A 27862-nucleotide genomic window follows, 5' to 3' on the forward strand; every position below is an offset into this window, starting at 1 on the left:
ACGTTTCTTTGCATTAATTATGTCTAATTGATAACTGTCAACGGGTTGTCACTAGAAGTAAACTTGCATTAAAAGTTGCGTGACAGATTGCCGCGTATCCAAACGTTTTTGTCTGGTATAGTCGACAAGCTAGTCTGGGTGTTGTCTGTTTGCTGATTGTTGATTTAAGCTTAAATATGTCGTCGAAGAAGACGGGTGATAGCTTCGACGCGATATCTTGGAAAGTGCTGTTTTCGGTCGGAACCACTAATCTAATGGAATTGCTTGAGCGCAGCTGCTTGCAACATTCCTGTTTTATTATTTTTAGATTATTTTTAGTAGTAAGGGTGGCGTAGTGAAGAGTGAACCAGCCTGCCAACAATATAGCCCGATTCGCTTCGATCGACCTGGTGTCATAACGATGTTGATTTTCTTATTATTAGTTCTCGCCTTGTTTTTGAGGATTTTTCCCCTTCCAATTTGGCGTAGATAGGAGCCATTTAAGAAAAAAAAAACTTCCCATAGCTTTTTTGGCTTCCTCTTAGAATATTCGAATTAATCAAAGGCTTAAGATTGGGTATTGTAAGATTTATCTTAAATAACTTAGGAAAAAAGCGCCAAATTTTAGCGCTTTTGGATTTCATAGCGATCTCGTATCCACCATCTGCGTCACAAATTCATTCAGCAGGTGATTTCATATTTTGACTTTAATTCTCGACGTTTTGAAAGACGGTTGCCTGGCAACTGTCTTATTCTTGAGCAGGTGAAGGCATTTAAATGCAAATGCGAAAAATGTCCATCTATGAAAATTAAAAACCATACAGGTAGTTTGTCTATCGATCAGTTAAGCGAGTCACACAGTAGCCATCTGTAACCTTTCTCTCATAGCTTGCTGCCTAAAGGTGTTTTCTCGACATTAGGAAGGTACGTCTTTGCTAACCTGAATTGAAGATGTAGTCATCTGTTTAACTGGTTTGATTTGTATATTCATCTTTCCACTTTGAAAAGGTGACAACGAACGACTGGCGTACTCAGAGCCATGCACCGATGCATGGTCAATCCAAATAATCACAAACCAAACGGACGCTTTGAATTAATGTAATTACGTTACATCCTGTAAAAATAGCGAAAAGTTAAGCGGCTATCACGAAAACATCGTACACGTATGGGAAAAAGAGTTCAGGATGTTGTGATCAGGCCGTTTGGCTGGCCTATCAAAAATGTTTCTATTAACATATTAAGTACACGCTTTTTTCGTTATATGGCCATATATTTCATACGGCCCATGCAGTGCAAACAGAGGAGTATACAATGAAACCTCGAAAACTTTTTATGCCTTTTTTGAAATATATTTTGTCTTACGAAAACACAGTGGCTTAGTATTAATCTGACTGTTTTTTTCTTTAGTTCGACTTTTCAGGTGTCTCGACTCACCAAATAAGAGAAAATTATGACTGCCAAAATACATAAGGCTTGCTTCACGCACATTATTAATTATGAGAAGAAATCTGCAAGTGAAAATTAAAATGCGTCATGATGGACAAGGCAGCCCAAAATGTTGTCTGAACAGAGTAAGAAGGTTTGGGCGTTCTAGAGGGTTATATACTTTTGTGCGCGTAATATACATATATTTGTAAGAAGATCTCTATGCATGTGCATGCTGTAGTTCTCGCCACAATTTATCATGATATCACACCGTAATTAGAAGGCAGCGTGTGCTTTGTCCTTATGAGAGATTGTATGGGAAATATTACTTTAAATACCGTATACTAGGGAAAAAGCAAACCTTTCCTTTTACAAAGTCAAGGGAAATAAATGATGATATTAATTCTGGAAGTGTGAAAGTGCTAAACAACAAGGATACCTACAAGCTCACTCTCTAATTCGTATGAAATGTATTTTATTTATATTGAATTCTGTTTTATTTTTCAAAGAAATGAATCCTCTCCTTGGAAAAGCATTCCTGCGTCTTGGAGTTTTTTGCGCCTACTTCTTGTTTGTTGCGTGGATTTTCACCATAATCGAAGGAAAAGATGAATCAGCTCACGAAAGAATGGCAAGGATGTTAAAGGACCTGAGAACGGAGATAACGTTTAAATATAACATGACAGATAATGATTTCGAAAGTTTCATAGTGAGAGCAGGAGCGGCATTGTCGGAAGGTGACAAACTGGATTGGACGCTTTCAAACAGTGGCTCATTTGTTTTCGCTGCGCTCACCACAGTAGGTAAGACACCATGTGATGTTACATGATGTCACTGAGTCCCACGTCTTGGATTTCACTTTTTTTCTCAGAAAATCAGAACATAGTTAGTAGAAGGGAATGGTTTTGAAACTCGACAAACTTCTTTGTTGTATGTTTTTGTTCTATTTTTTGGCCTTGACCGTGCACAAAACACAATAGTTGCTTACTTCTGACCGAGGAACCAACCAATAGAAATGTTTTGATTACGTAACTCATACATAGTGTATGAACGCAGAACAAAAGATTGTGCACGGTCGTGGACCTCTCAATCTTTGCTTTCTCCTTTGGTGTTTGCCGGGCTTCACAGCCATCACCATCTATTAACTATGGCCAGAAATAACGAATTTTAATGGGAAAGTAACCAATGTTCTGCCATTTGTGAAAAAAGAAGGGTTTTGTTTGACATCAGGGGCGCTTTCCTTTCAACCAAAATTCCGAAATTTTAGAATTGGGGGCAATTGGTATGGAAATTTCCCGGGAAAGGTTCCAGAAAATCCGGAAATTGTTCAATGAAAAGCAAACCATTCAACCGAAGATTCCGGAATTCCAGGATGAAAATCAAATTGAACGGAAATTTGGTTATACCTCATGAGTTTGTTCTCTTTTACGGAAGTTGTGTAAATCTGCAATTTTCTATTCAGCCCTAGTTCTTTTGGCCGGAATCGCAGCGGGCTGGAAATCCCAGGCAAAGATAATGGCGACGCGTATTCGAAATTGGAACTTGTCTTTCGATAAATAATAGCCACAGCTTAATTCGTCAAACAAGCCTTTAATTCCAGTGAAAACAATGTCTCCGTGGCGTACTTGTTTGTTTTGCATAGGTTGGCTAAGAAATGGACGAAGCCGAGTTATAACGCGTACAGAGCCATTGTACCACTCATTAACCCTTTGTCTGCCGTTGTGGTTTGCATAAGGTCCCAGCTGTTGTGGTCTATAAGGTCACCGTGTCAACGTATCAGTGTTCTGTTTGCTTCTATATTTGGAATTTAAACCTCGAAGTCATAGAAAAATTCCAATCAATAAAATGTGCGGCTTATCACGTTTTCCACTTTGCTGCAGTCAACTAGAAAATTGTTTCATTCGTCTCAAGAAATTTCTGGAAATTTACACCGGAACTTTTGGTTGAATGGAAAGCACCCCTGTATTCTCTAGAGAAAAAAAAAGACAATTGAAATGTTACATCATTATAAGTGCACTTCCTTTAACACACAAAAAAAAAAAGAAAAAAAAAGAGAGAGAGAGAAAGTTCACCGAAAAAACATTTTCATGCCTGTTTATACTCTGTAATAACGGACAGGCGGGGTGAGTTGCTTATTTATTTATTTATTTATTTATTTATTTATTTTTTTGTTAATGTGTTTGTTCTCTTCTTTTTATTTAGGATATGGACATATCACACCCCAAACGCCTCTTGGTCAGGGCATCACCATCATCTTCTGTTTGTTCGGTATTCCTATAACAATGCTGGCCTTGAAAACAACGGGGGAGCTCTTGGCCACTTCTATCGAGTATCTTGTTCTCAAAACAGAAACTGTTATCCTTAAAAGAACTGAGCCGAAGCACGTAAAAAAGAAAACGTTTTTCATGGCGTCTACGTTAATGCTTGTCCTACTCATCTCGACAGGCACCTCGGCTGTTTACCTTGAAAACTGGACCTTCATTGAAGGCCTGTACACGTGGTTCACTGGTTTTACAACGATCGGTTTTGGTGACTTTGTGCCATTTCTTTCTTTTGTAAGAGACGCTGAGCAAGGGAAAGCATCTAAAGGTGAATTGTTAATCCACATCCTTCTCTTCTTTGTTCCTTACATGGCTGGCTTGAGTCTGACCTCGTGCCTTTTGAGCTGCGCTGTCGAATCCATAGACGAAATACGTGATTTTCGTGATCGCTACATGAGCTGTTGGCCACGTTTGATTTCGCTCAAAACAAAATTGTTCGCTCACAGATGCAGAAGTTTTAATGTTACAGAAGAGCAAAATAATGAAATAACCTGAACAATGAGCTGCCTGTCATATTTGTTAGCAAGCCTGTTAGACATCTTTAACAGGAAAGTAGAAGTCTAACAGTTATCCGTAAGAGTTGCATGAAAAAAAAAAAACTCAGAACTGCAGTCGTAGAACACTTACGCAGTGAAATAGCCATTCTCTCGTATCAAGGACACATTAAATCTACAGTTAAATGAGCGAAAGTATTATTTGGTGTGTATATCACGAAAGTGGTTGGGGACAGAATATATTGAACTACACCTGATTGAAAAAACGTTATCGGATGAAAAGTATAAACAATAAATGATACGACTTCATGGAATAATAGGAAGACTGAAGAATCTCGTGCATAATCGTGAATATTCAAAATTGTTTCCTCTGGACATTAAAATGATCACAGTGATTTAGAAAAACATGGAAACTGCCCACGCCTTTGCTAAAGGTAGCTAAGTTAGAAAGCAAAGGAAAATTCACATTTACAGAAAATGCGAGCAATCCTGCAGTTTCTTCAAAATCATAACCAAGGTAGCAATAATGACATACAGCCCGCGGCAGGCTAATCTCGCAAACCGCCTTAAGGCTTGTACACGGCCCGTAAGAATGCAAATTAGTATTAGTTTGCAAGTTTCCCAGGAAACTATGGTTTATAATTTTTTCTCGACACGGTTTTTTCAACTAGGTGTATATAATCAGTCATTTCGTCTAATTCCGTGGACGAATTAGAAGTGAGATAAAGGCAAAAACAAAAACTACTGAGAAAACTGGTGTATTTATTAATAATGTATTTATCAGGAATTCAAAAGAAATGTATTTGAGCTGAATCTCGCAAGACCTGTCCTTCTCTGCTTTTAAGTTCCAATTTATGTAAATAATGAGACGATCAATAAGAAGACGGGAACTGTAGCTATAGTGATAAAAAATAGAAATAAGAAATAACAGAAGAAAGAAATAGAAATAACAGTGGCACCAACGAAACCTGTAAAACATGAATGAAGATCAGGGTTCCTTTTTATAAGGGTTTAGTGTATCTTTTTTTAAAAGAAGCTTATAGGAAATTATTTTAAATAGGATGAACATGGACAAGGAGTTTATAGTAATTCTGTTTAATGGGTTTTTTTTGTTGTTTTTTCTGTCGCCATATATTAGCAAGAGGCAGGTTACTAACTCCAGAATGTCGCTTTTACATTAGAACTAGAATCGAGCTTCCTAAGGTCATTGTAATAAGTCCTTGGCAGGAAACCAAAAGTAATAAAAAGTTTTGCAACAGGCTCTTTGTTAACCTGTAATGGAGTACAGTAGCATCTAATCCCTTTTAGTAGAATTCCATTAGTACACTAATACAAATGCTGCAATCTGATTGGCTAAGCCATTACACACTATCACCATTATAGTTCACCACTAAATTTTCTCCGATTCTAATGGGTTAAAACTGATCACATGACGCCATATTGTTCGTCCGCGGAGAGACACTTTCAGCCCATAGTGCCCGTCCGAGGAAAATACCCGGATGGATAGTACCCGTCCGCTAAAATTTTTCTGTAAACAAGCGGGCTTATAGAAAATAAATAATTGTTTTGTTTTTCAAATTTTACATTTGGTTTTCACGGCTTTCATTTTAAAAAGTTGAAAATAATTCAATATGATATTTGAACTGGCGCGCGGAAGAAAATTTAGTGGTGGACAATAAAGACAATAGAGTGTTTATATCTCAGAACTATCGGTCTGATAGTTGCCCCTTGGAAATTGATGTTCTTAAAACTAGCATATTTTCCTTCGAAGCTTCGCTCCTCGGGCAAATATTTGTTTTAAGAACATCAAATTTCCGCGGGGGCAGCTATCAGCCGATAGTTCCTCGACAGAAACACTCTATTGTTTAATTAGTGCGCAGTGGCTTGGTTTTGAAAGAACATTTAGAAACAAATGGATAACTAAATTCCAGAGAAGGCTAAAAGGAGGGCATTTACGGTTTCTTGAATTAATAAAGCTCGAAATTTTTCAAGGAAACTTTAGACGTGCGTATACAACTGCAAATGTCAAATTGATAATTCAGTCCGCGCGAATTCTCTGAAGTTTAATACTAAGACCAGAAATAATTGGAATCGTTATTTGAAGGAAATTGCAGTTAGAATTCTACTAAAACAATTAGACTATTCGCTCTCGATTTCGATGAGGTGATAGTTGATTCGGCCTTCGGCGTTATTTTGAGGTCTCTTGGTTCCTATAGGTGGTTTAGAGCCATTTAGGCTAGTTTTAATGGTTTTACTTTCTGGCGGTTTGCTTCCCCTAAAGAGAAACGAAGGCGGTAAACCCACTAGCCCGACGGCTCGCACTCAAAGCTCCGTAAATTCCACAAAAAAGGTCTAATCTCGCCAAAATTACCTCATGGTAGCAGACGATAACTCTTCCTCCCATTCGCTTTCTCCCAAGGTTCCAAAGTTTATCTTAACCACCCGAGAATCGCTGGTTTCCAGGTCTTTCTTTCCATTTGTGCTCTGTCTCGATCCGTAACCGATTATTTTGGCCACTGGATTTTGTCACGATGGCGCGGTCGCTAACCTAGAATGCAAAATCCTGTTGCCAAGATAATCGGTTACGGATCGAAACAGAGCACAAATGGAAAGAAAGAGCTGGAAAACCAGCGATTCTCGGGTGGTTAAGATAAAATTTGGAATCTTGGGAGAAAGCGAATGGAAAGAAGAGTTATCGACGGCTGCCATGAGGCAATTTTGGCGAGACTAGATCATTTTTTGTGGAATTTACGGAACTTTGAGTACGAGCCGTCGGGCCAGTGGGTCGCCCGCCTTTCATTTCTCTTTAGTGGAAGCAACAGCTCAAGCAAACCGCCAGAAAGTAAAACTCGCCTTAATGGCTCTAAACCACCTCCAGGAACCCAGAGACATCAAAATAACGCAATGCAAACGTAAGGTAAGCCATTTTATTCAAATTATTTCATACATGTAGCATTTAGAGCAATTTTTGCGAAGCATTCTTTAATCTTTAATCTTTGATCTTTAATAAAAATTCCAAATTACATTACATTGAACAAATCAATCCAATGGATTTGAGGACATCATAAAACAGAATACAAGATTCCTTAATATAAGCCCCCTTAATGTATCATTGTATGATTGTATACCTAGTTAAAAATTACCCTAAACTCATATTAAAAAATAAGATAATCACGATAAAAAATTAGCATTGAACTTATCGTAAAAATAAGCAAACAATTTTTTGCGGAAGACTGACAAGGTGTTAGACTCCCTGATGTTAAGAGGTAGTTCATTCCATGAGCGACAAACCCGTTTAAAATATGAGTTCTTAAAAGATTCTGTGCGACTAAACGGGACATTGAGTTTTAAATAATCAATCTTTCTCAAAGGCTTGTTGCAAGTTCGAAACGATACATAGTCCAAAATATCTAAATTATACATATTCTTAAAACATTTAAAAAAGAATACGAGATCATGAATTTCCCAACGATATCGTAAAGGTAATAAATTTAATTTACTCAGGCGTTAGTGCTCAGAATACTCCTTGCCGAGAATGAATCTCGTGGCTCTGCGCTGAATTTGTTCTAAGCTGGTAATATTTCTTTTGGTATAAGTCCACCATACCACACTGGCATATCCTAGACGTAACTGCACCCAAGTAATATAAAATAACTTTTTAGTTCTAATATCAGTCATATCCTTACATGTCCTATGAAGCAAATTAAACATCTTTTGAGCTCTGGACGTAATAATTTCAACGTGATAATTCCGGCTTAAATCGTGGCTGATCCAAATACCCAGATCTTTTTCAACAGCAACACGTTCCAACTTGGTTCCTCCAAGAAAATAATCCCTCTCATAAGTACACTTAGTTCGTGCTACTCTTAAAACCTTACACTTTTTGACATTGAACTCCATTCTCGAAATGCGTGACCACTCCAATAACTTATTCAGGTCTTCCTCTAATTTATCGCCATCATCTTGCAGGAGAATTAGGCGAAAACACTTCGAATCATCGGCAAAAAGGGGCAATGATGTACCCCCTGAAATTACATCAGGCATTTATGTAAAATACGAAGAACAGGGGTCCCAAAATTGATCCCTGGGGGACTCCAGGTGTGACCGGGAGAAAATCAGATGCCTCATTATCAATTACAACCCTGTGTACATTCTCATTCATTGTCTTATAAACGGCTAAAATTCTAACGCAATCGCCAACAGCATAATGCCACGTATTAATCGTTTTCAACGTCTTGGTCGCCTGTGGTCTGTGAAGAGGGTTTAGATAACGTTTTGAACGACTACTAGATTTATAAGAACACAAGTAGATTATAGATTATTTCTATGCGTGATAGCTGACGAGAACGCAGCCCTCTCAGGTCATAAATAGAGGATATTACACGGTGGCGAGAAGATATGAATTTTATTTTCGAGTGGTAAGAACAAGATATTGTTCTTGCCACGAGAACATAAAATTCATATCTTCGAGCTAACGTGTAATGTTCTTTCTATTATATAGACCTATCGATGAGGGTTTTTTTGACGATTTTCCGAAAATTTCCGACCATTTCCGAAGATTTCCGAAACTTCTCCAAAACTTGTCCGAAGGTTACACGAAGGTTGCCGAACATTTTTTCGAAATTTTCCGAAGATTACTGACGATTTCCGAAGATTTACCGAATATTTCCGAAGACTTTCGAGGAAGACTCGAAGATGTTTCGATCATACACCAACGAATTTAAGTACAATTTAAGAAACAAATTTAATATCAGTGAAATCATCAATATCTTCACTTGTGAGGATATGGAATACGCCACCCGAGTCCCGGATGTGGTTTCGTATGAATTTTACGAGTGGTGGATTTTCCAGTAAAACACCCGTGTCTATATAATAATCTACTTGTTAAATAGAAGAGGCTCGGTGGTGTGGCTCACTTTGTCCGGGGTAGACCTTTTCCATTCTTAGACCTTGAATAATGATGAAATCCTTTGTGACATGGCTAAGCTAGCGGCTTTTTTAGGCACATGTTTCCGTGACAATTTTATAAAAACATAGCTTGGTGGCTGAATATTCTAATGAGGCTTAGGCAGAAAACCGCATTTCTAATAAACGTGCCTTCAATTTAGTCGTAGTTCTGTATACAGAAATAGTATGTTGTGGACGTAAACTGCTAGTAACAAGACAAGCACAAAATAAACGCCTGTTTTGATATGGAAGGACATTGGGCTATTGCAATTATGTAAATAGCAGTAGTCTCGAGCTATTGATTATTTGACTTGCAGTCTTTATGATCAGCGTTCCGAAGTTTCTTTGTTATTATAACAAGCCTATTCAGCAGGTGGACAAAACCTATTTACTGAATATACAGTAACTTGTCAAAAAAAACATCCATCCGTTTACATTGAAACCAAGTTCTTATAGACAATATTTAAATGTAAATTGCTAATATTTTCGTCAATAATTTACCGCGAAGCTGTTGTTGAAACTGAGTTTTGGCCCGTATAAATGTACCCAATACGCGGTTCTTGAAGTAAAACCTTCATCCAACCGACTCACTAAGGTAAAAACGTTTGAAAGGACAACTCAGGTGAGGTTTCAGCAGCGGAAATTTGTTATTTAATCATTTACTTAAGGTAGAATAACTAATTCTGTTTAAAATTTTCACGAAACTGAAATTGACAGACAACTTAATTATTCTTTCCCTTTTCTAGGAGTGATGGGTATTTTTGGAAAAAAAAAAAAAGCCTTAGAAGGTGACTCAAAATTAAAAAAAAAAATTAAAATCTTGCAAATGAACCGAAATATTAAATGAAAAGAAAAGAAAAACCGCGTTGGCCGAGAAACATTAAAACGGTGTGCGGAACTTGAGTTTATTTTAATTTGTAGTAACTGTTTTTTTCAATGACTGACGTACCTGACTAGAACTACAGGATATTACTTCAGATTAATAAATACGACGACTTTCAGAAAAAAGACTTGTTTGACTCAATCTATTGCGACTTCAGATCGGCAGGTGGGCCTCATCCTGTATCTCAGTCACCATGGAGAAACACAGCAAATAGAAACTTGAAAAGACATGCAGCCAAAGTTTTGCATATTCTACACATGGTCACCTTTATTCAATAGGTGGTCGCCTTGGGACTTTCAGTCAAATTTTAAGAATGCAAACAGTGCAAACAAAGATGTCTTTTATATCAGGCAAAATTATCTAAACATAGTACATTGATTAATGCTGGGGAATTTTTCTTTGTCAGGTGTTTTTACAAAAACAATTAAGTTGACTCTGCACATTATAGTGTAGTCTCAAAAAGATAATACTCCAATAAAAATGAGTTTTTTTCTCCTAATTTATTCCCGATGGTAATCTCCATTGATTTACTTGGAATTTATTTCTGACATTTTTGTGTAATGTGACTGATTTTTCGCGGTAAACATGGTTTATTCGTATTTGTATCTGGCTACGAATACGACTACAGGTAATTTAACTACCCCAGTACACCAAGATGGGCGAATTTGTTTTACTATGTTCGATTTCAACTTTATTTAACCTGTCATTTCTAGGACAAATGAATCCACTGCTTGGCAAAGCCTTACTACGTGTTGTGTTCTTCTACGCATACGGCTTATTTGTGGCCTGGATTTTCACTTTTATTGAGAAAAAAGACGAATTAGCACAAAACAAAATGGAAAGGATGTTATCCGAACTGAAGAACGAAGTACACATAAACTACAACATGACAGATAACGAATTTAACAGCTTTGTGAGAAGGATCACAGCGGCCGTAGCGGCAGGCAATGAAAAGGACTGGAATTTTCTTAATAGCTGTGGATTCGTTTTCTCTGCTATCACAACAATAGGTAAATCACAACGTAGAAACTAGTTAAATAAAAAAAAGAAACTCATTCACTACTGAACTGAGTGTGTAAGAAATTAATGACTAATCCACTTGTTTGTAAATTTGTAAATGCATTCTTGGCATTTTTCATTCAATCTTTCCAGCAAACGATTATAAGAAATTCTTACGTTTCAATAGGGTTGTGGGACACAAATCCGTCCCCACCGTGATTAAATCTCTGTGGAATTTAATCCTCAAGCTGGAAGCATCACGTCTGGATGCTGTTACGTATATGGTTTGTCTTACCATATTTGGAGTAAACATGTGCGTTCTAGTTCTATGTAGCTTACATGAAGTACGCATTAAACGAGTTGAGTTGCATTGCAAATGGCGTCTTGTCGTGCCATCCGTAACATGGTGTCAGAAGTGTTTTGTTGATCTTATGGCGAGCTGCAGCGCTCTAGATTACGTCTTCTGGTTGATATTCAGTCAAAGCAGTTACTGAAGCGAAACGAAGCGACAATTCCTTGATTTACGGTACGTACAGCGAATTTCAACATCGACCACGTGCGTTGAAACCCAGCGAAACGATGTCAGACACCGAACAAGATCCTCCACCACCAGCTCCACCGCAAGCTCCACAGCCTACTCCGCCGCCTCAAGTCCTCAGTTTTCCTTCAAATTTTCCAGTACCAAGCGTTATGGTTTGTCGTGGAGATATCACGAGCAACTGGGAATTTTTTAAGCAACAATGGCAAGATTATGAGGTAGCAACGGGTTTGGATCAGAAGAGTCAACCGATCCAATTAGCAACCTTCCGTTCTGTTATGGGAAAGGAGTGTCTGCAAATTTTCCTGAATCTGAATTTTGGCACCGAAGTACTGACGATAACTTCAGCTTTGAAGGCGCTGGAAAACTATTTCCTACCAAAGAGAAATGTCGTCTATGAGAGGTGTCTTTAACTCTTGCATTCAAGTACCCGAAGAAACTGTTGATTGCTATGTCAATAGATTAAGAAAACTCGCAGCATCGTGTCAGTTTGGAGCACTTGCAGAAGAAATGATACGTGACAGGCTAGTTATTGGAATACAAGATAAGGGTACAAAAGCTAGATTGCTCAGAGAGAAAGATTTGTCTTTGGATAAAGCTCTTGACATGTGTAAATCAAGTGAAATAACGAATAAGCAGCTAAAGTCGATTCAAAAGGATGAGAAACAAAACAATGAGGAACTGAACTTAGTTCATGTGAAGCGTAAACCGATGCAAGGCAAGATGCCTTCTCATCCGAAGAAACCACCAAATCCAAAAAAAACCTGACAAAAAATGGAAATGTAAATATTGTGGCCAACAAAAGAAGCATGCCAAGCAGACAGAATGTCCAGCTTATGGTCAACAATGTCGCAATTGTAAAAGAATGAACCACTTCGCCAAAGTGTGTCAGGCAGGCAAAGAGAAGGTTCATGTCGCTGAAGTGGCAGAAGGTTACGAGTCTGAGGAATCATTATTGAAGATAGAAGAAATTACTGCAATTAATGGTAGTGGTAAACAGTTGACATCCAGTATTACCTTTGTGATAGAAGAGCAGTACAAAGAGCAACTAGTATGTCAGTTGGACACTGGTGCAACTTGTAATGTGATCAGTCACAGAAATTTAGTTCAGCTGTTGCAGAATGGTGATCCCCCCTTGTCTAAGTCCAATGCCCAGCTAAAGCTATTTGATGGTAGCTTGATGAAGCCTGTAGGTGAGACCACACTCACAGCAGAGAGAAGGGGCAAGCGTCTGGACCTGAGATTCCAAGTTGTTGAGAGTTCTAACAAACCCCTCTTATCGGCTGAGGCTTGTGAGCAGTTGGGACTTCTCAAAGTGGATATAGATCCTGAAGAGTCCATTCATGTCCTGAAAAGCAGTAGTAACCTGACCAGAGATCAGATTCTTGTTCAGTACAAAGATGTTTTTGAAGGGTTAGGCCATATTGGTGATACAACCATTATCACAGACCCCAACGTAAAACCAGTGCAGCATTCTCCGCGCCGAGCGCCAGTTCCCCTGCGTGATAAGGTCAAGGCCAAACTTGATGATCTGGAAAGGAAAGGAATCGTGGAGAAAGTCACAGTACCGACCGACTGGATTAGCAGTATGGTGGTTGTCGCAACACCAAATAAGATTAGGATTTGTTTGGATCCTAAAGATCTTAACAAGGCAGTCATCCGTCCAAAGTACCAAATGCCTACTCTAGATGAGTTGTTGCCCAAGCTTAGCAATGCCAAAGTGTTTAGTACCTTAGATGCTAAAGATGGGTTTTACCAGGTTGGATTAGATGAGAGCAGCAGTCTCAAGACAACATTCTGGACTCCCTTTGGGCGTTACAAGTATTTGAGGCTACCCTTTGGTATCAACCTGGCTCCAGAAGAGTTCGAATGCAAATTGCATGAGAAGCTTGATAGTCTTCCCGGTGTAGAAGTGATAAGAGATGACATATTGGTCATGGGCTATGGAGAGAATGATGAAGAAGCAAATCGAAATCATGATGAGAACTTGATTCGTCTGCTAGAGCAAGCTCGAAAAGCCAATCTGCGTCTAAACAGCAGCAAGTTGAACCTCAAGAAGTCTGAAGTCAGATTCATGGGACACTTGATCACCAAAGATGGGTTACAGCCAGATCCTGAGAAAGTGAAGGCAGTTCAGGAAATGCCGAGGCCTACATCCAAGAAGGAACTCCTGAGTCTCTTAGGATTCGTTAATTACTTGGCAAAGTTTCACCCTAGGTTATCAGAGGTCGCCCAGCCACTGAGAGAGATGACAGCAAAGGATGCAAAGTTCATCTGGTCCCAGCATCATGAGACAGCATTCCAGGAAGTGCGAGAGCTTGTAGTCAAACACCCTGTGCTCAAGTATTATGACCTTCAAGAAGAAGTCACAGTGCAATGTGATGCGAGTGAATACGGGTTAGGAGCAGCTTTATTACAAAACGGCCAGCCAGTTGCTTTTGCTTCACGGTCCCTATCACAGACTGAGAGGCAATACGCTCAAATCGAGAAAGAGTGTTTAGCGATTGTCTTCTCCTGCGAAAGGTTCAGTCAATACCTCGCCGGTCGTAAAAAGATAACGGTTGAGTCAGATCACAAACCCTTACAGTCCATTTTCCAGAAGTCAATCCTCTCTGCTCCATGTCGACTACAAAGAATGATGTTGAGGCTACAGCGCTTTAACCTAGAGGTTAAGTACAAGCCAGGTGCACAGATGTATGTTGCCGATCCCTTGTCTCGAGCCTCGCTTGCTGTCAAGAAGGAGATGACAGACAACTTTCAAGTTTTCGCTCTTGAACTTGAAACACTTACTCCCTTTGATTCCATCAAAGTGGCTCCAGAAAGGTTAACTCAGCTGCAGAAGTGCACAGCACAAAACCTCGTCTTAGAGAGCCTGAAGACCACTGTTCTAACAGGATGGCCTGAGAGAAGAGAGCAATGCCCGGTACAAGTTCGTGACTACTGGAACTACAGAGAAGAGATTTCACTCCATAATGGTATTCTATTTAAGAGTCAGAGAGTGATTGTCCCCAAAGCCATGAGGCCAGAGATGCTCTCAAGAATTCATTCAAGCCATCAAGGAGTCGCATCATGCCTAAGAAAGGCCAAAGACATCGTGTTCTGGCCTGGAATGAATTCAGAAGTCAAAGCCCTGGTTGAGAGATGTGCTGTCTGTGCCGAGTTTCAGGCTAGGAATGCTAGTCAGCCAATGCAGTCTCATCAACTTCCAGACAGACCTTGGAGTAAAGTGGCTACAGATTTGTTCACTGTTAGTGGAAAGAATTACCTCACAGTCGTTGACTATTACTCAGATTTTGTAGAAGTTAGTGAACTTGAAGATACCACCTCACGTGCAGTTATACAAGTACTCAAAGAACAATTCAGTAGACATGGAATCCCGGACACTGTTGTCTCAGACAACGGATCACAGTACAGCAGTCAAGAATTTCACTAGTTCTCACTCAGCTGGGAATTTAACCATGTGACATCATCACCACACTACCCAAAGTCAAATGGGAAAGCAGAGTCTTCAGTGAAGACAGTTAAACTACTATTTAAGAAAGCGGACCGAGATGGGAAAGATCCATGGCTATCGCTACTAGACTACAGGAACACACCTACTGAAGGTATAGGTGACAGCCCCGCCCAGAGGCTTATGTCGCGCCGAACACGAACTCTCTTACCAACAGCGTCAAGCCTTCTCCGTCCCAAAGTAAGTGCACATTCTACAGAGAAATTAGAGCGGAAAAGGCAAAAGGCGAAGTTCTACCATGACCGTCATGTGAAGCAGTTACCTGAATTAGAGATTGGACAAGAAGTCAGAAGTGCACCCCTGCGAAAGAACCAAACGTGGAAACCAGCTACTTGTGTCGAGAAACTGTCAGACAGGTCATATGTAGTCAAAGCAGGCAGTGAGACCCTCCGAAGAAACAGGCAGTTTCTGAGACCTGCAGCAGAAACCTCGACACCAGATAAGCAAAGCACCAAGGTTAGCTCACATGAGTCAGGAGTAAATCACAAGGAGATACATAGAGTACCTGAGTTACCTGCTATACCTACTAGGCCTGACAAAGATTCCTTGAATGAAACTGTTGCTGAAGAGACTAATGTTCCGTTGTTAGCACCTCAGAAGACAAGAACCCGGACTGTTCGTCCGGGCTGGACTTTGAACACTTTAAGTTTGTTTTAGCAAGCTCGGATAAACTGATTTAGTTTGACATAGAACACTTTCAGAAACAAAGTGGATTTGTGTAAGTTTGTTTTAGGCTAGTTTTTGCCAGATATTTGTTTATTAGTTTTTCTTTTTTTTAAAGAAAGGGAGATGTTACGTATATGGTTTGTCTTACCATATTTGGAGTAAACATGTGCGTTCTAGTTCTATGTAGCTTACATGAAGTACGCATTAAACGAGTTGAGTTGCATTGCAAATGGCGTCTTGTCGTGCCATCCGTAACAGATGCATTGTCGTTTATCGCTTGTTGCATAACTTTTTAATTAATTCACTCTATAGCTATAAGAGATACCTGCTGATTTGCGGTCGACATGTATTTGGCTCCCTACCAAAACTCTTATTATACAACAAAAAACCTTTAAAACGTCAGCTTCTACGTGAAACTTGTCAGTGCAGTTAATTCAACTTGGGTAATTTTTCTAACTTGAATTTGACGATTAGAGGAGTGTTCTACATGTTTAGCAACAAAGAGGCTTATTGTTTCTTTGGAAATAAATGGCTTTGATTGCAAAAAAATTCTGGGTTGCTAAACTGCGAAGCAATGTTGCAATTGCATTTTTTCTCTACACTTTAATGGCGATTGCAACAACTGCCTTTTTTCTTAAAGGTAGGCTCAAACTATAGGGGACTTGTTGCTGGGAGATGAAGAGGGTACAAGTAGCAGCAACAGTTTTCCTCTTGTATGACTTGCCTGTTCTTCGAAGAAGTTCTGCACCGGGGACACAATTTTGTCCCTGCAACATGTTGTATGATATTCAGCTGGTTTGAATTCGTTTGTAATGAAGCAGGGACAAGAAAATGACCTCAGTTTTTACTGTCGCATCGTGTGCACTACTTTTGCAAACAGTTCCCGCTACGACACATTTTTATTCCTCAACAAAGTTCGTGTGCATCCGATTGCGTACGTTCCCTGCAACATGCGTTCTACGCGAACACACGATTACCCTGTCCCCCCGCAGTGAGTCTCTTGGTGTGTGTCAACCCTTTAACCCTGAAAGAAAGCTATGAAGTAAAATGATGCATCAGATGAATTTAGTCTTCATCCAGACTAACTTAACATTTTTTTTTTTCTTTTTTGCATCGTTTGATGTAATCAGGATATGGACTTATCACACCAAAAACACAAGTTGGTCAGGGTGTCACAATCATTATCTGCATCATTGGTATTCCTATAACAATGCTGGCTTTGAAAACATCGGGAGAGGTCTTGGCGGACTGCTTTAGGGTTCTCGTCGTCAAAACAGAAACTGGTATCTTTAAAAGAGCTGAAACAAAGCACGTAAAAAAGAAAACGTTTTTCGTGGCATGTACACTAATGGTCATTCTGCTCCTGTTAGCAAGCTTATCAAGCACTTATTTTGAGGAGTGGAGTTTCATGGAGGGTTTATATGCGTGGTTCATAACTTTTACAACAATCGGTTTTGGCGACTACGTGCAGTTTGAATCACATGCGAAAAAGGTCACCCACGGAAACGACAGCACAGCTCATTTGTTACTTCATGGCATTATCTTTGCTGTGCCTTACGTGATTGGTTTGAGTCTCATGTCGTGTATTTTGACTTGTCTTGTGGATTCTGTAGATCACATACGTGATTTTCGTGATCGCTGTATGAATTGTTGCCCGGGTTTGGCAGGTTTCTTCTCACTCTTAAGAAGATTTTTCCTAGGCAGAAGCTCAACTTATGATCTGACAGAAGAGCCCAGTCGTGAGAGAAATGAGTTAAGCTCAATGTAGGAAAACCGTCAAACTAACTCGTTCCTAGAGGCCCTGATACTTAGTGGCCACTTGTTTATCAAGATACTATTAATTGCGGAAACAGTTTTTTGCGGAGTCAGTTTTTTTCAGGCGGCTTTAGCTTTTTAGTGGGATTGATATCATAAGCAGTGATAATACTGGAAATTAATCAACACAAACATATTTTAGAAGAACAGTATTGACTTAACAGAGTATATGTGTCATTAAAGATGTGTCTATTGCTCATCTCGGTGTAAGATAGGAACGTACGATGAATTTTGCTCGTTTGTCTCACGATGGAGTCAGACGAGTCACTTTGAGATGTTGATCGCCGACGTTTCGATTGCTATACTGCATGTCTTCTCAGGCGATGAGGTCGATTGTTTACGTGTCGCTATGTGTAGCACGTTGGTTCGCTGCTGTTGGTGCACTTCGATCTTCATTATTATTCCGACTTTCTCTGTAATTTCTATAGAGTATATGTAATTATATTCAATTTCGTCGCAGAATTTGCAAAAAAAAAAATTTATTGTGGGGAGAGTAATTGATGTTCACAAGCGTCGATTGTTGTGTGGAAAACAACTGGTGTAGGTTGTTCTGCCAGAAGCAATTTAAACTTGAAATGGCGGTAACGTTTATACAAAGGTAATAATTGAGGGAACTTATGAATTATGACTCGTTTATTGATCTTTTTAATCAGTTGCCCTCATCACAGGGGATATGGCAGAACTTTTGGATTAAAGTAATGTTACAGCAAAGTTGAATAAAAGACGTTCCTTAGAGGGTGTGGTTGACGGAAGGAATCCCCTGCTCATCCATGTTCCTTACTTAGGACTACATGTATTCTTCAAAGGACGACTAGACCTACAACCTTAGCCTCACTTCACAACTGATTGCAGGATAAAAAGAAGCGATGATAAGAGCTTACTTTACCTTAATTCCATGACAGGAACTAGAGAAAGAAAGTCTGGATATTTTGGATAGAGGGCTGGACGTTGTCCCAAAATTTTAATCCCTAACAGTTTTGTTCTCAAATACCACAAGCTATATCGATGCTCTGGGTAAGTACTGTCAAGCTTGCTGAATTTTAAATGAAGAGGAAATACGCCAAATAGTGAAATGTTTCAGGTCTGATTGGGCATATACTAAAATAAGAAGAAATTTGTTTCATAAGACTGAAAAGGTGTAAAAATCGGTAATTATCTGTGATTTGGTTTCAGTTTTCAATGCGGAGATGACTGAGGATTAAATATGGTCTTTCTTACATGGCCATCAACAGCACAGCAATGATCATTATTCAAGTTATTATTTCATAAAAGTAACCATGACGCCCTCACTCTTTGCATGTGACATCATACTGGCAGCAATGACTCCGTCAAGAATCAATGGTGGAAAACAATAGAGTCGCCACCTTTCTCTGGGGGTAGTTCGAGGTATACTTACCTAAAAATCCCTGTGATTTGCCTGAATTTCATGAGAAAAAATAATAAAAGCAACATCGACAACAGCTGCAACAGCTGCAACAACAACAACAATAACAGCAATAAAATACCAACAAAACCTGCAACATTTCATGGGTCTAAATGGGTAAATCACTCAATTCAATTTACGGGCCTTCCTCAGCATCATTAGAAGCCTCAACCAAATAACGCTATTGTCCTGAATGTATTGGAACAGGTTATGTACTCAAGAAAGGTAAAATTTTAAACTCAAAACTTGGGTATTCAAATACAGATTTAACAAAGCGGAAGTCCAACTACTGTTCGCCTGCTGGTGATTTGGTCCTACATTTCCATCTTCTTTAGAGGTTTGTCACGCCCTTTCCATCCTTTAGAAATTGTTTGCACAAACATTAAAACAACTTATCCCTCATAGGCTACTCAGTTTTCCGCAGTTCCTTTTGCCTTCAATGCGTCATCGAATCTATCTTGATCTTGTCTAACAGTTTTGGATCCACAAAACTTAAAGGGCTCCGAGATGACTTCAGGCACTTTCCCCTGAAATTGGCGAGTTATTTTGTTATTGATAGATTTAGACAATCAATAAGAGCAGTTTAGAATTTCATTCAGAGCTAATATTCTGGTATACAAAGATTCCGTGATTTTATTTTCCTTTTCTTGTGTATGTGCCACTTTCACCTGTCAATTCTTCTCTACAATACATGGGAAGATCATGCTTTCCAGATAAGCGCATATTTACAGAAAAAAGTCAACCAAGATAGACTAAGTTCTTTATTTTTTGTATCTACCATCCTGATGAAACTCCTGTAACAAATAAAAACCTGACTAGAATAGAAGTTACATAAGAGAAAAACAACAAAAAAACAAAATAGAAGTAAAAGTACAGCAGCTAAAAACACGGCTGTGATTATGCCGCAGGATTGTGTGCCGCGTACAACTCAATTATATATGCGAACCTAGAAGTAATATGCTGGTCATTCTTCGCTGCTTCAATTCTCTAAGGTATATGTATGCAACTTATTGGCCTGTAAATAGAGCAAATAAAAAATTGTAAGGACTTAGCATGAAGCCGTTCAATAAGTTAAAATGGCGGGTGTAAAAACGTGTTCAAAAGCTAGGCTGCAATGTACAGTGGAAACCCCCGTCAATATGATCACCTCTGGACGACAATTAATTTCGTATTAAAGGGCTTCTTGAAATACGAAATTGACCGCTTAAGCTTTTTCCATAGGCCAAGCTCGCTACTTGACATTTTCCACTCTTCAATAATTCTAATTTCGAAAAAGCAGTGACTCACGAAATTATACAGTAATTTTCTTAGCTTATCGACAGCGCCTTGAATCTTGCTTATTTAAGTGTCTGCCTGCAGTTTATCGATTAAGGCGAACTAAAAATAACTTAGTTTCACTCCTGAGAAGTACAGTGTTCTTGATTGTCCTCTCCTCGTTTCACATCATAACTTGATTTCCCGCAGCAAAGCAATCTTCTCGCATACGACATAATGTAGCGATCACGAAAGTCTCGTATGTGATCGATGGACTCAACGAGGCAGGTCAGAAGGCACGACATGAGGCTAAGGCCTATCAGGTAGGGCAGGACTGAGAGAGATCCATATAGTATCAAGTAGATTTTAGAGGTCTCCCCATGGTCAACTTCTCTTACCGCAGATTCCAAGTGCACATAGTCGCCAAATCCGATCGTTGTAAAAGTAATAAACCACACGTACAAGCCCTCTAAGAAAGTCCACTCGTCAAGAAAAGTTGATGCCACGCTTGCCAAAATTAGTAGAAATACCAAAAGAGTACTTGCTACAATAAACATCTTCTTTTTAACGTGCTCTGGTTCGGCCCTTTTAAGAATAACAGCTTCTGATTTGACAACAGCAAACCTAATACAGCAGGCCAAGAGCTCTCCTGCTGTTTTCAAAGCCAGCATGGTTATAGGTATGCCAATGATACAGACGATGATGGTAAGACCTTGCCCAAGTCGTGTTTTGGGTGTGATATTTCCAAACCCTAATAAAACGAAACCATACTGCAATAAATATAGAGCATTAATTTTTTCCCAAGAGGGCATGGTAACGAATTCTGCTATCTGATTGGTTCTTAGCGCGGTCCGGATTTTCCTATCTCTGACCACGGTCACGGTAGCGGCGGGAAACAGCTCGGGTGAAATTGTCGTGTTGGTCAATTTTCGTGAGTGAACTAGCGGTAATCGTCAACGTTTGCACTTTTTACACTTCCATCGACGATTAATCAACGCAAGTTTATCTCTATTCACTTTGAAATGGCAAGGAAAGTCACTGTAAGTAAATTCAATTGAGTATTTTGAAGTTGCGAGTATTGGTTTGGTTGTTTGTAACTCGGCGCTGTAATGGCGCGTAATCCTGTGTTTCTCTCGCCGCACAATTTCAGAAAAAAAAGGTCAATTGCTGTCGAGTCTAACTCTCTGATCTTTGCTGTATTAAATATAATTTCCGTGGAACACACTTAACGAATTTCCTCGAATTCTGCTACTCAATTTAGGGTAAAAAGTCTGATTTCGAGTGATTCGCAACCACTGATAGAAATTGTTTTTGTTGTACAACTTCAAACTTTGCACGAATTTTCACACCGGAAAAATAATTTTGGAGAACATTACTGGTGAACTAGATGCAACTAACATACAGTAGTTCGAAATAAATCTTTCTTTCTCTAGTATCCGAGTTACTATTTCGTTTGCTCGTTAGATTTTTTACGATGGTGTGTAGACGGCACGTAAGCCAATTCAATGACAAAGTTGCGTAAACAAACCAACTTGTAAGCCAATTTACCGCAGGAAATTTACATTTCATTTTCAAGACCTCGGTCACAGTTTCTCAGTTTTTATACGGACTTCTAAGCCGGCAAATAACATGCATTTATGATTACTTGGCTGTAATTTCTCAGATTCTAAACAAATAGGAAACATCACAATTAACATGACAATTAGTAATAATGCGAAAAAAATTACCTTTGAGATGTAACTTAAACAACTTTTGCAAACCGGTTTTAGTTTAGAGAACTTTGTTTAGAGTACGAAACAAAGGTGACAGAAAAATACGTGGCTTCATTTCAGTTTTACTCAATAGAGCCGTAGGTAGCAATATTCCTCTATAAGCTCATACTTAACATATAGCTATATTTCTTTCATTAAGAACCGATAACTGTCAAAACAATGCAGAGCCTTTGAGAATAACAAGTATTGTTTAACACTATTTCAACATCTTAGATTGTCTTCTCAAACGATGCTACTTTAAACATCATAAAATACCATACCTATAGTGGTTATAGCGGCGAAGGCGAATCCACAGCTGTTCAGAAATGTCCAGTCCAGTTCTGCCTCTGTCGCCACAGCCTCTGCAGCTCTTCTGACAAAAATGTCAAAGTCATTGTCTGTCATATTACATTTAAGATCGATCTCTGTTCTTAGTTCCCTCAACTTTTGATTCATTCTGTCATCTGCTGATTCATCTCTTCTTTCAATCAAGGTAAAAATCCAAGCAACAAACAAGCCGTACGCGTAAAACACTCCAACACGCAGTAGTGTTTTTCTAAGAAGTGGATGCATTTCCCTAATAAGATGACGCAAAAATGAAACGTTTAGCCTCACAGAACAATACTATCACTCTTGAATTGTGAGCTTCTATTTTTTCTTTTTCTGGTAGTCAACATTTGCATACTGTTTACATCTCCTTTGGATCGGATCTGAAATATGTATACACTTCAGCATCTTTCAATTAATTCCGTTCAACATTATGTGTGGCATTAACAGATCCAGTAGACAAAACCATCTGTGTTCACACACTTCATGTTTTGAATATTATCAATCCTCCCATGGGAATATCTTGGCGATCACCAGAATTATACACACCTATATTAGATACCTTGCGTTGCCCAGTCTTACCATAAGATCTGTAAAACCTATCGTTTGCGATTATGAAATCCTTTCAAGTTTCCTGTTTGATGTTGTTTTTGTTTTTGTGTTTGCTTCGACACTTCATTTGGCACCGCAGTAGATTTTTTGCATTTTCAACACCTGAGAATATAATTCCAAAAACCACACAGAAACAAATAGCAAACTTGTTCAAATAAGTTTCGGTTAGGCATGATCTATATTGTTGCTAACCATGTAGTTGTGAGCTAAAACTAAATAACTATATATTTCTGATTAATAAAAGTTCATTTTTGTTTTCCAATTGAACTGTGCCGAAAGTGATGACTATATGTAAAATTTAGTTGTTTAATATAATATAGGTCTTTGGTCAAAATGTTTGCCAAAAGAAAAAGAAAAAGAAGGCAAAATTCGGAATTCGTTCTTCAAAACCTTACCTCATTTGTACCTGTAAACCTTTTAAGTTTGAGTGCAGATCAATAGCTGTGCCACTCGATGAAGCTTGCTGTCAACGCTGGTGTGCCATAAATCATTAATGACCTACATGTATTTATTAGGAATTAACACTTAAATGGTCTTGTTGAAGAAATAGTTGACTGGTTGGTCCGCAAAAAGCCATTATTGTCAGAGTTAAATATAAAAACATGCACCTGCTATATCAACTGTTGTTATGAAATATATTCCATGCTCTCCTAATCATTGGATAAATTTTCCAAATATTTTGACCTTAAATGTGATTACAGTAGCCGCGACACTCTGTGCTCATGGCGACCCATGTAGGTATTAATTCATAGTGCAGGCTCTATTAAAAGTATTTGGGTTAGTATTTCAATGTTCGAAGATTATGTCAACATAGATCAAAGTGGGATTGTCCTATTTTCTCACTATTATTTAAATGTCAGTGTTCTATATCTATATTAAATCCTAGGCACTTGAAGATAAAGTACGTGAGGGACACATTATTTCTCTGCAAGACAGCGTCTATAGAAAAAAAAATGAAATAACTTGAAATGAATTGATAAGTGACTTAAGATGGTGAATTTTAAGCTCGGTAATGAAATGTGAAAGGTGAGTTGATCATCATGACACGAGCGTGGCACAAAGAAAAATTCTGAGTCCCCGACAGGAATCGGGGACTCGAACAGTCGAATTGATGAGCTCCTAAATAATATCGGTATAATTTTCTCTTGAAATGAAAACGTTGAATGGAATGAAGAATGGAACACACTCTGCTTTCTTGGTAGAACAGTACAGGAATATTCATCAAATTTGGAATTTTTTAATTCGTATATAATAAAAAGTCATTGCGCATGTGTATTGCACTCAATCTCAATTTCTTTTCAGCAAGCAGTACTACTTTTCTACCAGCAAATGAGTAGAACCCTAGCTTAACGAGCCGATATACATTATAGTATAGATGTAGATTATCGTTGAAATGTTTTGATTACCATTTGATTATTGGCTGAAGGTCCCACTCGGAAAGGACTCCCATAGATGAGAGCGTTCACTAATAATGTCATAGGGGTCATTTTGCTATTAAATGTATTTGTGTGTCTGTTTTAGGTTGCCTTCTTTAAGGTGTCAAAGTATTTGCATCTTCCCCCTACCATGCCAACACTCCAGCCTATAACCATCAGCAATCCTGTTGGTCAATAACGCAATTCCAGTTAGCGGTTAACAAGTCTTTTAGCTTGAATCTTGTGATAAGCCATTGACGGGATAGTCCTCCGTTTTGCGGGAGAGCAACCTTCCCACAAGTGAAAGCAAATCTGGGCAACAGTTTAATAGGCGTTCCCGGAAATTTCGTATTTCATCCACAGAGTCAACGAGGCAGCTCAAAATGCACGACATTAGGCTCAAACCACAAAGGTAAGGCAGCAACGAAAGTGCAAAATAAACGTAGAGGCGAGTAGGCGAGACTTCTCCATGATCGATTTCCCTCTGCAGTGACTCCATATGCACATAGTCGCCAAAACCAATTGTTGTGTAGGTTATAAACCACGCATACAGACCCTCCAAAAAACTCCAGTTCTCAAGGTAAATGGTACTTGCGCTTGAGATGATGAGCTGGAAGACAATAAGTACGCACGCTGCAAAAAACCTCTTCGCTTTCACATGCTTCGGCTCAGGCCTCTTGAGTATAACAGTTTCTGTTTTGACAACGAGGTGTGTTATGCAAGTGGCCAAGAGCTCCCCTGTTGTTTTGAAAAGCATCATGGCAATTGGAATACCAAGGAGACAGCTGATGACGGTGAAACCTCTGCCGAGTTGTGTTCTGGGTGTGATATTGCCATATCCTATAGAAAGCAATCATCACAGCATTGCTGATTACATAAAATTTGTAAGACAAGGAATTTAAAAGTGCTCTGTCACTGTCAGCAATGTTTATGTGCAATGCCTAGATACATTAGGATTTTTTATTTTTCTACCAAGGAAATACAAGAAATAAAGGGCAAGGAATGTAACCTTCAGCAGTTCTTTTACTTCGAATCTTCCAGTAAACCTCAATTTTTGTCACAATTTTTAAGAATACCGAGGAAATACAAGAAATAAAGGGCAAGGCATGTAACCTTCAGCAGTTCTTTTACGTCGGATCTTCCAGTAAACCTTAATCTTTTGTCACAATTTTTAAGAATATCGATGACTCGAAAGAAGTTTATGGGAGGAGTGTTTTGAAAATAAATATCGTTAAAAAATCTCGCTCACTTTCGTTACATGCTTTGTTCAAATTCAAAAGTAAACCGCACACATGCAAGATTTTGCCACTTTCATTTTGATCAAGCTGAAAGATCGATCCACATCAGCCAGTAAGAAGGAATGTATGAAACGAAAGATTACTCCATGTGCCATTACTGGATAAGACGTATAACTCGAGTATTCTATTATCAATCATAACAATTACAATTTCCTCGAATGTGTTTGGTGCATAACCTGCTGTATTTTGCACTAATTAATCTGTAAAGTTGCTGCAATCGGACACCTGTAATCGAGCAATTACATGAGCCAATCATTTCAAGCCCGCTCAACTAAATCCACCAATCACGACGTTGATTACAATAATTGTAGTAACCAATTCGAGCGAATGACTTTGTAATATTGAGGAGTTTTATCTCCGGTGACTGTTTCTGAAGAAACTTAGCAGCCATTTTTCAAGCTATTCTCCATATTTTTAATTTCATATTTAAAAAAAACTATTAAAAGATATTTTTTAAATGAAGTTTTTATTTCTTTGGAAAATTGCGACTTTCTCGCAACTAGCTGAGACGAAATGGCGGGAAGTTTTGTAAAAAGTCATTTATTATGTTATGATTTTCAAAAGACGTTTCATAGCATAGATGTTTTCTTCACTCTTAGCCTTCTTTTTGTTCGGCTGGGTTTTCGTCTGCTTTGAGCTAGTTTGGCTGATCAGTCGGTTTTTGAGAGTTTGATATGCAAATCACAACGGAAACTGCAACGGGTACAGTGGTTGTGTACGCGTGCGTTATAATTCTTTGTTCATTTCCTTGCCGTTCTTTACATGACAGCAACATGTACCATGTCCCCATACAGGCCTTGTCTTGGGAATAAGGCCTGTGTGGGTGTTAACTCTCTTACCTTGATAGTCTCTTGGCTCCACTCCGTCCTATTACCATTAGGGACCTTAAGCAATGACGACGAGAACGTGAACGTCACCGACCGGAAGTTGGGAAAACGAACTTCGAAGCTACCACGCATGCCCAATCGAGCACGGCTCGTCGTCCACATCTCGTTCAGGACGCCATTTACCGCCATTTGCCGTCTTGTCGAGAATGTAAGTATGTTTTATTTGTTTTCTAATTTCTACTTACGTATCTTAGGAATTTCTTCAATGTAAAGGGTCGGTTAGTGAATAAAAACAGTGCCGAAGTAATTTGATCGTACCGTGATGGAAAAAAAAACTTGATTTCTTTCGAGTTGCAGGTAGAGCTTCACAGTATAAAGTGGAGAAAGCAATGGCGGATCTTAGTAAAAGTACTGCGGGGTACGTATAGTGCTTTTATAAATACAAATCGCGGGCATTTCGTTATAGGTTTGTAATTTATACCAGTTGGCATTTTTAAGAGGACTTCTGGGCTTTGAAGAATATCCGAACTGCTCGGATCGACTATAAACTTAGCTTAGCTCTGAATCACTTGACGTTGATTACAACACTGAATAAACGTTAAATTGTTTTAGTGGATACTTTTTGCATTTTCAAATTAACGGAACATTTGACATTTGTTTGAAACTTTCCTGTTGACCGCCACAGAAAGCTGCAGTAAAGGACTCGTCCACGTAACCGGTTTACTAAAGTATTTACGTTTCCCGCCGTGGACGGCGGTCCCGTTCCAGGCCTCAATCGGTCATATACGTCGTCGTCCACGTTCTCGTCGTCATTGCTAAAGGTCCCTCTTATTAAACACCTCGTATCCACCAATGACAACAAACAAAGTGAAGTTATTTCTGCAGATTATCTATTAAACTTCCCCTCTAAAAGAGGCCTTCATTTTGAGGAAGAAGTTTATTAAGCCTTCCCCTCCCGTTAAAAGCCCCTCCCATTTTAAACCTAAACAAAGGATTATTCGGTACTTTACCTATTGTTGTGAGGGAAGCAAACATAAAGGCCAAGCTGTTAAGGAAGGTCCAGTCCAGTTTATCACCCTCCTTCACAGCGGCGGCTGCTCTACTTACAAAATCCTCGAAGAAATCTTCTGTCATGTTGTGTACACATGTAAGATTAAGTTCTGTTTTTAGTTCCTCCAACATCCTTTTCATTCTTTTGTAAGCTGTTTCGTCTTGTTTTTCGATCAGAGTGAAAATCCACGCTACAATCAAGCCGTATACTTGAAAGAGTCCAAGACGTACCAATGCTTTTCGAAGAAGTGGATGCATGTGGCTGTTAGCAAGCACACAAATCATAATTACTTACAACATTTAAAAAAAACAAGTTTGATAACACAA

The 27862-nt window shown here is 38.9% G+C and overlaps 5 protein-coding genes across 6 annotated transcripts; 3 read left to right on the top strand and 2 right to left on the bottom strand.

Moving 5' to 3' along the window:
• The first annotated feature begins 789 nt into the window (after positions 1 to 789).
• LOC110042096 (potassium channel subfamily K member 15-like) lies at positions 790 to 5480 on the top strand. 2 transcript variants are annotated; one of them, XM_020747434.2, is made up of 3 exons: positions 790 to 903; positions 1914 to 2207; positions 3607 to 5480. In XM_020747434.2, exons 2-3 carry the CDS (start codon positions 1916 to 1918, stop codon positions 4218 to 4220), a joined length of 906 nt encoding a protein of 301 aa, XP_020603093.2. In that variant the 5' UTR covers positions 790 to 903; positions 1914 to 1915; the 3' UTR covers positions 4221 to 5480. The 2 variants fall into 2 exon arrangements, with proteins under 2 accessions (XP_020603093.2, XP_089140718.1); XM_089284592.1 differs by having other exon boundaries at positions 790 to 2207.
• Positions 5481 to 9557: 4077 nt separating this feature from the next.
• On the top strand, positions 9558 to 18323 carry LOC110042102 (potassium channel subfamily K member 3-like). The gene is made up of 3 exons (XM_089284593.1): positions 9558 to 9788; positions 10763 to 11059; positions 16894 to 18323. The coding sequence occupies exons 2-3, from the start codon at positions 10768 to 10770 to the stop codon at positions 17529 to 17531; spliced, it is 930 nt and encodes a 309-aa protein (XP_089140719.1). The 5' UTR covers positions 9558 to 9788; positions 10763 to 10767; the 3' UTR covers positions 17532 to 18323.
• On the top strand, positions 15024 to 15754 carry LOC149114932 (uncharacterized). Its single transcript, XM_089283883.1, has one exon. The coding sequence runs from the start codon at positions 15221 to 15223 to the stop codon at positions 15752 to 15754; it is 534 nt and encodes a 177-aa protein (XP_089140009.1). The 5' UTR covers positions 15024 to 15220.
• A 1426-nt stretch (positions 18324 to 19749) lies between the features above and the next one.
• LOC149114933 (potassium channel subfamily K member 3-like) lies at positions 19750 to 23648 on the bottom strand. Its single transcript, XM_089284594.1, has 2 exons — positions 22288 to 23648; positions 19750 to 21006 (listed from the first exon to the last, which is right to left on the bottom strand). The coding sequence occupies exons 1-2, from the start codon at positions 22577 to 22579 to the stop codon at positions 20396 to 20398; spliced, it is 903 nt and encodes a 300-aa protein (XP_089140720.1). The 5' UTR covers positions 22580 to 23648; the 3' UTR covers positions 19750 to 20395.
• Positions 23649 to 24216: 568 nt separating this feature from the next.
• LOC149114934 (potassium channel subfamily K member 3-like) lies at positions 24217 to 27793 on the bottom strand. The gene is made up of 2 exons (XM_089284595.1): positions 27496 to 27793; positions 24217 to 25200 (listed from the first exon to the last, which is right to left on the bottom strand). Exons 1-2 carry the CDS (start codon positions 27791 to 27793, stop codon positions 24590 to 24592), a joined length of 909 nt encoding a protein of 302 aa, XP_089140721.1. The 3' UTR covers positions 24217 to 24589.
• Between the last annotated feature and the right edge of the window lie 69 nt (positions 27794 to 27862).

The sequence above is a fragment of the Orbicella faveolata genome, unplaced genomic scaffold (assembly GCF_042242905.1).
Source record: "Orbicella faveolata isolate gen_17 unplaced genomic scaffold, um_ofav_v1 contig_13, whole genome shotgun sequence".
Taxonomy (NCBI): Eukaryota; Metazoa; Cnidaria; class Anthozoa; order Scleractinia; family Merulinidae; genus Orbicella; species Orbicella faveolata.